This window comes from Trematomus bernacchii, unplaced genomic scaffold (assembly GCF_902827165.1).
Source record: "Trematomus bernacchii unplaced genomic scaffold, fTreBer1.1, whole genome shotgun sequence".
NCBI lineage: Eukaryota > Metazoa > Chordata > Actinopteri > Perciformes > Nototheniidae > Trematomus > Trematomus bernacchii.
This window is the reverse complement of record NW_022987739.1, coordinates 5,459,365-5,473,588: the sequence shown is the minus strand read 5'-3', so window position 1 is coordinate 5,473,588 and position 14,224 is coordinate 5,459,365. Positions and strand designations below refer to the sequence as shown.

General features: G+C 42.5%; 1 protein-coding gene across 1 annotated transcript; it reads right to left on the bottom strand.

Moving 5' to 3' along the window:
- Window positions 1-4,540: 4,540 nt before the first annotated feature.
- LOC117495688 (mitochondrial coenzyme A transporter SLC25A42-like) lies at window positions 4,541-13,451 on the bottom strand. Its single transcript, XM_034147127.1, has 8 exons — window positions 13,093-13,451; window positions 12,593-12,740; window positions 8,738-8,849; window positions 8,464-8,489; window positions 7,406-7,563; window positions 6,969-7,085; window positions 6,018-6,169; window positions 4,541-5,884 (listed from the first exon to the last, which is right to left on the bottom strand). The coding sequence occupies exons 2-8, from the start codon at window positions 12,677-12,679 to the stop codon at window positions 5,559-5,561; spliced, it is 978 nt and encodes a 325-aa protein (XP_034003018.1). The 5' UTR covers window positions 12,680-12,740; window positions 13,093-13,451; the 3' UTR covers window positions 4,541-5,558.
- Window positions 13,452-14,224: the final 773 nt, after the last annotated feature.

Genomic DNA, 14,224 nt, shown 5'->3' with positions numbered 1-14,224 from the left:
GTGTGTGTGTGTGTGTGTGTGTGTGTGTGTGTGTGTGTGTGTGTGTGTGTGTGTGTGTGTGTGTGTGTGTGTGTGTGTGTGTGTGTGTGTGTGTGTGTGGTGTGTGTGTGTGTGTGTGTGTGTGTGTGTGTGTGTGTGTGTGTGTGTGTGTGCAGGGTTTGTCTCCCTGTTTCCCTGAACTTGGTAACCCCACAGAGACCTCCTAAAATCTGTAGGCTCAGCCCAGGGTGCACACAGAGGAGCAAGGTTTGGGGGGGGGGCGGTTGCCAAACAGGGGGTTATGTTGGAGTCAGGACATGGAGGGGTGGGGGCTGCTTTAAAAAGTCAGAGAACTTGGAGCCTAGTTTGTGACTGCAGAGATGCTTTTGAATGTGGACACAGGGAGCAGAAGGTTCACAGGACCCCGGCCATTCTCATGCAAAGTCTGTCAGAGCCTTCTTCTCCGTCCGTCCGTCCGTCCCCCCCCCCCCCACCCCACCGTTTACTCCTGCAGGAGAAATACATACATGTATGCACTGAGGCCTCGGGAGGGTGCCCCTTTCTTTATGTGTCTGCAAACATGTGAAAAATGGTAATTAGCTAATAGATCAATTTAGCATTAATCATCTCTCTTTTTTAGATGAGTGTATTTTTAATGCACGGCCCTTGCTTTGTAAAGACATATTAACAAATACAAACATTTGAAAATGAAACATTTGTAGAAATACGAAAGGACAATGACTTACAAAATAAGATTGCTGAGATTCAAATTCATCAATAACGCTGTCTGTTTAAAGCATACATGTCCAAGGGGCTATATTTTAGACAAAACATTACATATTTTAAACAAACAAACACCATGTTTTCAATTTGAAGCAATATGAATTAAAATCCCTTCCTGGAACGTAAATATAACATTTTTATTCAGCAGCGTCAGACAATAGAAATACTATAAAATGGTGGAGCAGTCAGCTGCATGTACTCACTATATAATCATAATTAGTTATGAGAGAGCACTGCACCATAGCTCACATTAACACCCATCTTAACTTCCTATGACCTTGACACTACCTTGACAGGCATTGGCATAACACTGACCTCATTTCCACACTGATTATGAACAGTCATTTTGTACTGCATGTTCCAACAAACACAAATTCTATTAACATTTCTATTTTTGCATCTCTATTAAATCCCATCTCCCTAGTTATTATTCCTGCTCGCTGCTTCGTCTCCACACCTCTCATCTGTTTCACCTGATCCAGAGATCGGGGGAAGCTACATTTCATTTAGTGTTGAATCTGTTCAAATGCCAAGTGGTGAAAATGTCAGCTGCAGTACAAGCACACACACCTATACATTTACTCCCTGTAAATGCAAACACTGCATGCAAATGAATGTGTCACCCCCTCCAGGCTGGAAAGTGTGAGGGCCAGCACAGAGTGTGTCAGTGTGTGTGTGTGTGTGTGTGTGTGTGTGTGTGTGTGTGTGTGAGTGTGTGTGTGTGTGTGTGTGTGTGTGTGTGTGTGTGTGTGTGTGTGTGTGTGTGTGTGTGTGTGTGTGTGTGTGTGAGTGTGTGTGTGTAGGTGCCTGGATTTATGTGCTCAGATTTATGCGTACTATAGTTTCACAACCTGAGATTGAAGGAGTCTCCATTTGTATGTGTGTATGTGTGAACGTGTGTGTGTGTTTGTGCCCCCTCATCTGCACTTGGAGCAGCTTTCGGAGCCCGTATTTGATTGAGTGAAGGCCAACGTAGCCTGAACACTCCCTCTAATGGAAGAGTGGAGCCCAGCAGCTCAGTAATGCACTGACCCCAGAGCTTTTACACTGCTGCCAGCCGATAAGTGGCAATATGCTGGATCTTATAAAATTAACAAGACTGAGCTATGGGGAGAGGGAGCTCCGAGGTTGTGCAGTGGGAGAGGATGACGTTCATAAAGCACTTGTAAATATCAGCATGCATGCACGGAGGGATTATAGCTGCTCTTGAGTGAGTTTTATAGTCGCAGCAGTGTGATTTGGTATTTCTTCACACATCTCTTGGCTTTTCCAAGGCTACTTTACGGGGACACGTTTACAGGCCCGTTTATGTTTGATAAAATGCCTCTCAAGGCTTTTTAAATGCCGGTGAATTTATGCCATGTAACCAGGTGGTGGAGAAGCTAACACGTAGCCGGCCTTCAAAGTGAACTGGATCCCAGCCAGTGTGGCCTTCGCAGGGCACCACAGGGGTGTGAACATGTGTGTATCTGCATATGTTTACTACGCATTCCCTCCTCAGCTTCCTGTGGTGGGACATGCACAGTATAAGCTCAAAGTCAAACAGCATCTACGCCTGGTTATGAATCTATTGTGTTGAGGTAAAGAGGGCCTCCTCTGAACATAGCAGAACATTTTTAAGCCGTGAAATACAAGGAAATAATGTTACAGCCGCAGCCTTTGTCTCAACACATCCCAATCTGATTTAGTTGTGAGAAAGCCTTTATTCCTGTGTGCCTCCCAGTGTAACCTTGTCACCTTTCTCACGCAGGCTGTGTGTGTGTGTGTGTGTGTGTGTGTGTGTGTGTGTGTGTGTGTGTGTGTGTGTGTTTGCGGAACGGCTGTATTTGTGAGCATTTTCGCCCTGTATACTGTGCATTTTTGTGTGTGAGCAGCTATTGTCTGCCAGTGCTCCAGCAGGGGCTTCAAAGTGAATTATTCATGCGAGATTTGAATACATGCAAATGGTTCACTCCCCTCTCCTGGCACAGATCCAGGTTACCTATGGCAACGGCGCCTTCAAGAAGCATCTTTCCTCCTCCTCCTCCTCCTCCTCCTGCTTCTCTCAGGCACCCGCCCTCCGACCATGTTATCCACCCAGTATTGTTTCGATTGTTGCAATACCAGGCTGGGTGGCTGTACACTGTGGGGTGGCAGGATATCCCATAATTCACAGTCAAGGTCATAGAGGCAGGAAAGGAGGAGAGATGGAGGGATGGAGGATGGACAGATGGAAGGAGGGCAGAGTCTCTCCATCCTTGGACGTGAGAAGTTGGGGAGACGGCTCTGAGCAGCTGCTGAAGACAGGAAGCGGTTTCAGGTGGTTAATGATCACCAATGCGACAGAGCGGGCACACACTCACCTGATAGTCAGATTTAGTCACAGCTCATGCGCACTGACCGGTGCAGCAAAACAGGACGAGCACGGCAAATATGATTACCTTTGAATGCAGCATACCGTTATACAAATATATTTTTATACATTTTAAACATTATTCAGAAATGTCACTAATAAATACAAATGTTTTTGACCTGTGCGGTTTTGAGTAATGTTTCATAGAAAATAAGATCATTTTGATATCAGGATTTTTTTACGTGTGGTGACCTCAGTCTTATTTTATTTAATGGAAGTGTAAAATGCTATTTATTACAAAATGTATGATGTGATTACAAATGTTAATAAATGTGTTGCTGAAAAATGGTTTCATAATTGGTAGTTATTTCTGGGTATTTTGTTGAATTTGTTACTAGTTTTTATTTGTATTTATTTATTTTTTATCAATTGCTATATAAAAAATACAAATCAAATATTTTTTAATGATGGTTCAAGAGCTTTTAGTTCATTTTAAAGATTCAGTTCTTTAGTTAAAAATTATATTCAAACATAATTTTGACATCAAACATCTGTGTAAAAAACTAAAATGGGAATTTAACCCAATAAATAAATAAATGATGTAAGCAATGTATTGTGTGTAATTAGTGTGTGCAGTGGTTTGTATATTTCATATGTAGTGTAAATAACATGTTTTTATAGATTGTGAAATAAAAAGCTTGATTAAGAGATTTGTTTCTCAGAATTGTTCAAATTAAATAAAACAAAGACAAGTTCAATAACAGTAAGAGTGTCTCAGAGAGCAGAGGGCAGGTCAAGTTCAGGCCATGAGGAGATCGGAGCCTAACTAACCTCCATGATGGTCCTCGTGCACAGAGAGGAGAGACTCAATGCTGCCATCTACTGACAGAGAGAGGACACACGCACGCACGCGCACACACACACACACACACACACACACACAGTGTTGAAATTAAACATTATTATATAAGATATATAATATTTAGATATTTAAGATATTTAATATCATAATTTGCTCTCATTTAAATCCAACTAGAATTTCACATTCTTAGAGGGCAATATTGCACAATACACTAACAAAACATCGTAATGTGTTTAGACCACATTTGTACATAAAAAAGAAACGACAAATAGGTACTTGTGGGTTATCTGTCGCCACTTTTTAATAGCGGGTAGCTGGCTCCTCCACGCATGAACTTTTTAATTTCTCAAAATAACAAACATTAATCCTATTTTGCAGTGATGGGTTAGGGTTAGGGTCATTTAGAGAGTCGGAAAAAAGTGCGTATTTAGAGTCTGAAAACCCACAAGTACCGACAAATGTAAGATTGTTGGGCTGTTTTTTCCTGATTCCCTAAGACACGTCTTTTCTGTGGTGTTGCTGGTGGTGTGAGCTTTGCCTATCACATGGCACCCTCAAGTGGACAGAAGAAAGCATTGCTCAGATTTGTGGAAGGATACTTTATTGAAGGGTCAGTTTGACATGAGCCTGTAAACGTACATCTTTGGAAATACTGTCTCTTTGAAATGTACATTAGCAGTGGAAGCAAATTAACTCCTTATTTACATTAAATGCATGCCTTTGTTCAGTGCTTTGGCAGATTTTTCAGTCAAGCAACGCTTTACAGTCAAGTCAAAGCACAACAACGGGGACACAGTACACAACTGACATCCTAATAGTAATCACATAGAAATCTGTTATATATTTATCATATGATTAGCCACCACTTATTTTAATACTACACCACGTCTCCTCCGTGGTGGATGGACGGATAGTGAAACCGTGCAGTCCTGCTGACATGATCACCAACTTTCATTTAACTTTCTCAATCTCAATTCAACACACAGATACACCATCATAAAATTGAAATTTTAAGAAAAACATATTGCATTATCTCCTTTCATTAAAAAAAATCAACCCCTGCACGATTAGACTATTTAAAAATAATCAAAGAAAAACAAAGCAACTTGATTAAAATAAAAATAAAATGTCCCCTCCAATTAAAATAATGAAATTCATTACAAACACGTTCTCTCTGTTGATTCTGGTGGATTCATTTGAAAGAATATTGTAGGTTGAATAAAGTGCAAGCATTATCTTATAAACACAACACAAACAAGTGCTCCATAACCTCCAAGAACAAAATGTTTCTTTGTCTACTGTTCACTTGTTATTTACTTTAGCCACAATGATGGCAACGTGGGTTCAATAACGATTTAAAGACAATTCATTTTGCCTCCTCGCCCTCTCTGTCAGTGAATCCTGTTTACCAGAGTGTGAGAAACTGTGTTCCTACGTGCATCTCCTGTCCACTCTTCCCCTCCTCTGACACTGTGAAGGGAAAAGGAGTGTGCAACAGGCCTAGCTCTGACTGAGTGCACAAACATATTAATATCATGTGAGAGAGTTAAACGCCTCCCTGACATCCGTCTTTGCTTTTTCCTCTTCCTTGTTTGAAATGATTCAGTGTGCAGAGAAGCCTATCTGGTGCATTTTGAGCAGGAGGTCGTTTGTGATGTCAAATGTGGAGAGGCTAATCGCCACGGCAATGGGCCCTTTAAGCCAGTTCATGCTCAGGCCTTTATATAGCCCACGTATGACTCCCTCCTGTGTTACGATCGCACGCATAGTCCCCAGGACTGTGACGTACGCTGACCCGGTGACGCCGGCCGTCTGCATGCGGCGACGCACCACATCCAGTGGGTACGAGGCAGATTGACCAATGAGGCCTGCGCAGGCACCGAAAGCCAGGCGCTCATGGGAGTGTGGCTGCGGTCGCTTGGTCTTTTCTAAAGTGAGAGAAAACACAAAACAATAAGAGTTTAAGATATGAATGACACCTTATTTTATTCAACTCAATGTGTAAAATGGCACTTTAATGACATGAATGTAGACATTATAAAACAACAAACGTATCAGTACCTGCGTGCATCTTCTTGAGGGTTTCGTAGGTGTAGAATGTGATCCCTGCATATGGAATGACACCCATGATAGTAGGAGTGAAGCCTCTGTAAAGGGTCCTGATACCCTCCTCTTGGGAGATCCGCATGAAGACATGCATGATGTTGCTGTACCTGTCCAAAGAAAAAGGGTCAGCAAAGACCTTATATACCAAACTCTACCATTTAACATAACACATTGTATTGTAATAAATACAGAGGTGGGAAGTAGTGGAGTACAAATACTTCGATACTGTACTTAAGTACATTTTTCTGGTATCAGTACTTTACTCCACTACTTATTTTTCTGACGACTTTTTACTTTTACTTCTTACATTTTTAACACAAATACCTGTACTTTCTACTTCTTACATTTTCCAAACAGGCTCGTTACTTTAGTTTTAATCTGTGTTTGGTGGCGTGATCATTATTATTTAGAGTCATTGCGTGCCTATTGATTTGAACACGATCCGTGTATCCATCATTTCCTGGTCTTCTCTAAAGAAGAGGGACCAATGAAAACTTTGTCATGTTGCCGTTGTTCAGCATGGAAACATTCATTAGCTAACAATGACATTATTGTTCTAATAATATAAAGGGAGGTCAGGTACTCTTTAAAACAGTTGGTAGTTATTGGTACTTTTTACTTAAGTACATTTCGAAGCCCATACTTCTTTACTTTTACTTGAGTAAAGACGTTTAGTCAGTACTTCTATTTTTACCAGAGTATTTTTAAACACGAGTATCTGTACTTCTACTTGAGTAAAGGATGTGTGTACTTTTGCCATCTCTGAATAAATGCAATGAACGTGAAATGAAATTGAATTGAAAAAGGCAAGACAACAATGGGACTAATACACACAAGGGTGAATCTGAGCAGAGAGGGACCCCACAGCACATGTTGGATTGTAACAGACAGCGGATGGGTGCTTACATTTCTCGGGCAGTGACGGCCATCCTGGCTCGCACCATGTCTAAAGGGTAGGTGAGCATCACAGCAGTGGTGCCGGCCAGAGAGCCAGCCAGGAAGCGTGTGAAAGGAGGCAGAGCTCTGAAACAAACAACACAACAATCTGTCGTAAATAATAATAATAATAACAAATATACAAAAACTAGAAATGCCGCCTTGTGTTTCACATTGTGGAGTGTCCCAAACAACAACACACTGTTTCATCCCTACAGCCACACTGCATCGTACATTAGTCATGTACTTATTTAAATTGTATAACATGGTGTTTGCCTCTTTATTTATATTGTATTGTTGCATTTAACCTCACAATGCTTTTTCTGTTGTAACAATGTTCATTTCCGTGCTGTAGAACAAAATAAAACAGGATATCTGATTTTGATTCTGACAATGTCTCTACTCACTGGCCCCTGGTGGCCCCCAGTAGTCTTTTGTACTGGTCGTGGGAGGTGAACTGGATGGCAGCGTAGGGCATGACCCTGATCATGGTGGCAGAGTTCCCCCTCCACAGGCTGACCAGCCCGCCCTTCATGTAGGAGCAGTAGATGAACCTGAACGCCTCCTGCAGGGAGTGGATATGTCGTGTCAGGAGCTGAGATACATTCCCTTCATGTTTTCCACATCTAACAATCTAACATGATCATCTTAATATGTTTAAGGTGCAAAATCAAGTGTTGTCTTTAATAATTAATGTGTATGCGAGGGTGAGTGTGGTTGTAACGTGGCATAACAAATAATATGATAGCTTAGACGGATGTAGGGATGTTTTTTCTATTGATCTTTAAGAATAAACAAATCATTTAATAATTGTTTATTATAAAAAACATTTAAAAAAATGTATTGATTCCTAAAATGCCTACTTGTTTGTTTTTGTTTTCTTGGTTTTTCAGTCAAAGAAATACACAAATACTCAAATTTAAAAATCGTATACATTTAAGGAATATTAATATGAGAAGCTGTGCACACCAAATGTATTTTTATTTGTTTTTATTAAGTACAGTTATTAAAAAATCCTGCATTATAACTCGGCCAGTGAAGTTAAAGTTAAAGCCTTTTATTGTCATTGTACACAGAGTACAACGAGATTCAGAGTGCAACTCTGTCCCGGTGTGCAAAAAATACAAACACATAAAGAACACTAAAAAAACACGGCCATAGGACAGACACCATAAACAATCATACGGGGGAATAAATAGTTAAAAATATTGATATAAAAATAGTATATAAAGTGCATTAAAAGTGTGTGTATGTGTGAGACTGGTTACGGTTATTGCATTATGTGTGGTGGTTAAGCAGCCTGACGGCCCAGGGGTAGAAACTGTTTTTGAGTCTGTTTGTCCGTGAGTCGAAGCTCCTGTATCTTCTCCCAGAAGGCAGGAGAAAGAACAGTCTGTGACCTGGGTGAGAGCTGTCCTTTATTATTTTGTTAGCTACATATTAAAAGATTAAAAGCTGAACTCACCTTAGCTGAGAATCTGTTGGAGGACACTGTGAAACAAAACAAGAAACACAGTGAACCTCAGGTTATAACACACTCTCCCAAGCAGGCTAAACATCTACTAAGAGGATTAACAATGAGCTAAGAAGAGTTACAACAGTCAGTGAAAACTCTGGTGTAAACAGTAAAACAGTAGTTTCATTATCTTCAGAATGTAAGTCACTTGCATACAGTAGCCCATATTCTGCACTAGATTCTGTATTTGGAAGGGAGCATTAGTGAGGAATGTTGTTCTTACCTTGGAAAATGATCTTGGTCCGATCCAGAGGTGCGATGACTGTTTTGGCAACAGCTCCAGCGAATGCCCCGCACAGCAGGGAGTCCACAGCCGTCCATCTGGAACTCAGGTCCTGTTTGGACACACAGACAAGTTTGCATCACATTGATATTTTGTAACATTATACTTAAACAAACCAAGATAAACACTGACCCTTCAGATAACTCTATGCAACCTTACACTGGTTACTCTGTTAGTGGGGATAAAGAAAGTATGTTTAATCATTTATCTGTCATTATGTGGTTGTTTGACCCTCACAAAAATGTATCATACATTTCTTATCAGCACAAACATTCCTGTGTGTATCCCTCAGCAAAGTTACTGCCACAATATCATCTGCAAGTGGATTCAAGTTAGTGACACAACCCTTATGACAGAATCGCACGAGATAAAACGCCGGGTTACATTTTGTAACCCTTGTTATATTAACACAGGCGGAGCCCTCTACTGGACTCTATGGGTACTACCTTATCATGCAAGCATTCACCTACTGAGATTTCTATAGACGTAGCCGGCCCCGGGGCGGGCCTACCTGAATGCGCGTGCATCTCACTTCCGTATAAAAGGAGGCCTCGCCTCCTGACCATCATCCTACACCACTCTTCAGCGAGCGGTATAGGACAGACAGTGCCCCAGGGTAGAGGGCTCCGCCTGTGTTAATATAACAAGGGTTACAATACGTAACCCGGCGTTATATCTCTCACAGATGTATACACGCACTGTCGTCCAGCACACCGTTCCACCTCACTGTTCCACCTCACTGTCCCTGACCGGCTTTAGCAGCCGCTGCGCCTCACTCACCTCTCCCTCGGTTGTAGCCGTGGAGAAGTCCGGGCTGCGGCCGACAGAGCACACCCTGACAAGCTTGCCTCGCAAAAAAGTGTGCTCAAAAACAGTGCCGAGGGCTCCCCTGCGTCCACCTATAGGCAGCCAGGGAAAGTCCGCAGCCCTGTATGGGTTCACTATGCACCCTCTCTCCTGAGTCCCTAAAGAGCACGGGGAGAGCGCAAGTGCCCCCTATGTCCCCACACTCAAACATTGACCCCGTGCAGAGTGTGTACAGACTATAGTATGGATATACCTCCAGCCCTGTAAGGGCCCAGACCGCATTACGTCACCCCGCGACCCTCCAGGGGTCCGGAGAAATGTAAGCGCATTTACGCCCGGGGAGGGGGTCAGATGCCCACTGACCCACAGTCGTGGCTCGTGTGCAAACGCGAGTGCTGGACCCTCCTGGACATCGGAAACGGGGGTGTCGGACAAGGAGATGTCGTCATCTTCCCCCTCCGTGTAGTCGACCACTCGGTCCCTCGGAAGAGCGAATTCAAACGGCACATCCTCCAGATCGTCCATGTCCACCACATCGAGGTCCGGATCTTCTACCTCCACGTGCACCTGCGGGCCGAGCTTCCTCCAGAAGTGCTCCGCACGATGCCGGCGGTTCAGCATCGGGATCGAGCGACAGGCAACGCAGCCCGGTGTCTGGCCCGTTCCCTGCTCGGCATGGTCCGGCCCCAGGCACTGGAAACACTGGCGGTGCAGATCCGCTCCCGCAATCAGGCCAGGGCACGACGGGCAGTTTCGATGCTCCAGGAGTGGCTCCATTCCGATAATATTCTTTCTTTTCGCTTTCCTTTCTCTTTAAACGTCTCGGACTCAGTGCTAGGTATCACCTCCGCTCGCTGAAGAGTCAAGGATGATGGTCAGGAGGTGAGGCCTCCTTTTATACGGAAGTGAGATGCACGCGCATTCAGGTAGGCCCGCCCCGGGGCCGGCTACGTCTATAGAAATCTCAGTAGGTGAATGCTTGCATGATAAGGTAGTACCCATAACCCCCATTCACACAAACGGTGTTTCAGGGCCGGTTCGGAGCTGGAGCTTGAAAAGCACCGGGTTTTCCGGTTCACACCGCAGCGGAGCAGCCTCTAAGCTCCGGAATCCGGTTCGTTTCGAGCACCAAAAAGTTGTCCGTCTAGGAGCAAGAACCGCATACGTCACGCTTACGTCGGAGGGGGGCGAGATTAACCTGAGCTAACAGTTAAGGCGAGTATGGCAAATAAAAGTTGTAACAAGCAGTAGTGCTGAGCAAAGTGACTAGAACGCAACCACACACTTGTTAAAAAAAAACACGCTTTATAAAGTCAGGCAACACTAACCAGGCTTCGTGTGATTCTGTTTATTTGTACCTTACTTTGACCATCCGTTCGCTGTTATTGATTATTGTGGAGAGCAGGCAGACGTTTTGTTTGTTATTATAGCAGCTATCGGGTGGAATCAATACATGGGCTGCACAGGTTGTCATGTCCGACTATCACAAGTAGAATCATAATGAAAAATACGCCGGTAAAAAGTGCCTGTAGAAAACGGCTTAGCAAGTAGTCAGTTTAGCTTCGGTTGCTATGCTAACATCACCCATGTTATACCAGAGAAACTTTCATAACAGCGTTGTGATGCCAAACAGCGTCAATTCAGACTGACACACATTCACTTAAGGGGAACTGGGGATATGTAACAGCTGCTTGTGTGACAGTCAGACAGTGAATACTTTAGAGCCGTGTGACCTAACCCGGAGCTAACGGGAGAATAAACTCCCGTGGAAGTGCAGCCAGCACTGCAGCGGTCGGTAAATGCCGCTGAAACACATTAATAAACAATGAACCACGGCACTCTGGAGAAAAGTATAAGGTTGGAGAAGTCGTTATTTAATTTAATCTGGCTTCGTATGATTAAAAGCAACACGATCATCGACCCGACGCAGTCCCCGGCCCGTTGTTGTTGTGAGCTCCGTTGGGGAGAAAATCAGCGACGTAAACTGTGACGTCATGACGCAGCAGCGGCAGCACCAGTCGGGCTCTGAGCGGTGTGAACAGAGCGGGAGCTGAACCGAAGAACCGGTTCTGAACCAGAAAAGCTCTAGCACGGAGCTAGAACGGGAAAAGCCTTGGTGTGAAAGGGGTAATAGAGTCCAGTAGAGGGCGGAGCCTGTGAGAGATATAACCAACAGCTGCACTACTGAATCTGTGTGTGCTGGGTGTGTGTGTGGAAGGGACAATTGAACCCAATAAAAAATCCCACTAACTGATAAAAAGAGCAGTTTGCACAAATAACAAACAAAACACAGATTAGGATATATAATCAATTCCCTGCCTAGTTGCAAATACCTTTTGAGATAAACTGCAGTTCACATTCCATGAAGTTTTGAAATGAAGCTGTATTTGAGCCCCTGATAAAGTCTTAAAATTGTAAGAGCTTAAGTTTTATTAATAGCAAAATGTTGATAAATGTGTCCTGCATAGCCCCTGACCAACCCTAACCTCCAAATAAATTAAACAGCTGTCATGATACCTCTTATTCAACACTATGCAAAGTGCTGCTTTGTAAAGCAAGGCCAGCTTCAGATTATCTGGCACCTTCGGGCTATTTCGAGCAATGCACCGTTAGAGGAATGTCCGTAGGAAGTCTGTGTAGGCTCTACTGTATGTCACAACAGCTCCATTACACAGAGAGGAGTCTCAGAGTCACACAGAATAAATGTTTAAATGTCCATCCTAAAGGAATTACACCACAACAATTCATAGTAACTTCTACAAAACATTACCTTTTTAAATGAAATGAAATATCCTTTCAAAATTCGAGGTTAAACGTGTAACATTTAGCTATAATAGCTAACACAGACACCCTGACTTGACCAGGTGGTAAAGCTTTTGTAAACAAGGTCATTCATAGGCATAACTGTAGTGCATAACTACACATTCAAGCTGTTTAAACGTGTCACAACAAGTATATTCTAGTGAGTCATGGAGAAACAATGCTCACCTGTGCTTGGTCGGAGGGGGGCAGAGCCAGCACGGTGGCCTCGGATACGGGCAGAGGGCTCTGATGGTCGGTCACACTGTGGGCCATGGGTGCCCTTCACAGATCACCAAGGCTGTCGGACACTCGGTCACTCATTCAGGAAACCCCACTGCAGACGAATGTACATGAACAAATAAATAGGAGCAAAGAGAAAACTCTTTTTATTTATCAACACAACAGCCCCGCCGTGTAGTACTACTCATGAAGTGAGGACGTGATTACACGCCTCACACAAACAGTCTTACAAAACCTCTGCTGGTTAATCATTTACTTTCCGTCACATCTGAACACACCGCTTATATTTGTCAGTTTCCTCAAACAAATAAGCGCAGAAAAAAAACAACAAAAAAACTCAAATAGATAATCTGCGAATTATAGTTGTAAGAATGAATAAACATGCATACGCAGTAATGCAGTTACATCTAGATGTTGATTGATGCATCTATGCTCTATTTTGTTACCTTCGTGTTTAAAAGGACCCCTTGTTTACAATTCTACGATGTGATCTGTCGCCACTGTGCCCTGCAGATCCTTGCGCACATTTCTTGTTTGTTCGCAGGAGGCTGGTCTGTCGCTCTCACAACTTGCAACTCTGCAGCTCTTTTCTCGTTGTTGTTGTTGTTGTTGACGTTTCGGAAGATGATTTTAAACGACAGGTGTCAAGCTGCAGCAGAGTGTGAGTCTATTTTTAGACGACGCCCGCGAAGAAATGCTGCAGCTGTCTGGTTCTGCGCACTAGATAAATGTGGGCTTTTTTTAAAGAAACTGGGACCACGTACGCCAGTGTTGTGGACTGCATTACCCATCAGCGAGTCACGTTATTCGGAGGAAATCTCGCGAGTTTATCTTCAACATTGAGTTGCCAGTTTCGCTAATATATAACATTTAACGGTGTTCAAAGGTTGTTGCATTGATTAAATACTGGTGTTCATGCAGTGAGAACATTTTATTTTTAGAGCAGTTTCCACACAAACATAAACCACAGTCAAATGTAACTTAAATAAATACAACACATGCTTTGTAAACCGACAACATTAACTTACTTATCTATTTCAGAGGGTTAAATAACTGACATGACGTTTACTTTAAATACATACTTTAGATTTTGATATTAGAGATGGCAAATATTCATCATTCTGTTGAAACTCAGTAGAGGCATATATATATTTCGCAATATAACAAAAATAACTAAGGTCTTCAAGAAATGATTCAAAGCACTAGTACCAATATATTGAACCCCCCAAGGTATTTTTGAAAACTTATTTTATAATAATGTAAAGGTACAGAGTATTATATTCAACCACTAATCAACCTTTTTTAATATAGCACCTTTCATCCAGACAGGCTGCCCTACAAGGCTTTACATAGCAAGGATGAAACAACATGCAATTAAAACAAAAATAGAGAACAATATATAAATACTAGCAATATTGGAAATTACTTAAAACGTAAAAGTCAAATTAACACCAGGAATAACATAATGCTTAAAACTTGCCTAAAATGCAAATGTCATCACTCTAAATTAAAAAATAGATTAACAAGAAGTGTCTTTCATTCTCTTGTAAAAATGCAGAGAACAATACCAATAACACT

What these genes read in the sequence shown, in the direction of transcription:
- LOC117495688 (XM_034147127.1), bottom strand. Translation starts at nt 12,679, where the DNA reads ATGGCCCACAGTGTGACCGACCATCAGAGCCCTCTGCCCGTATCCGAG. An exon ending in CCCCCTCCGACCAAGCACAG is followed by an intron (nt 8,850 to 12,592) that starts GTGAGCATTGTT and finishes GTGTCCAAACAG; the next exon opens with GACCTGAGTTCCAGATGGAC. An exon ending in CCAACAGATTCTCAGCTAAG is followed by an intron (nt 7,564 to 8,463) that starts GTGAGTTCAGCT and finishes CACTCCCTGCAG; the next exon opens with GAGGCGTTCAGGTTCATCTA.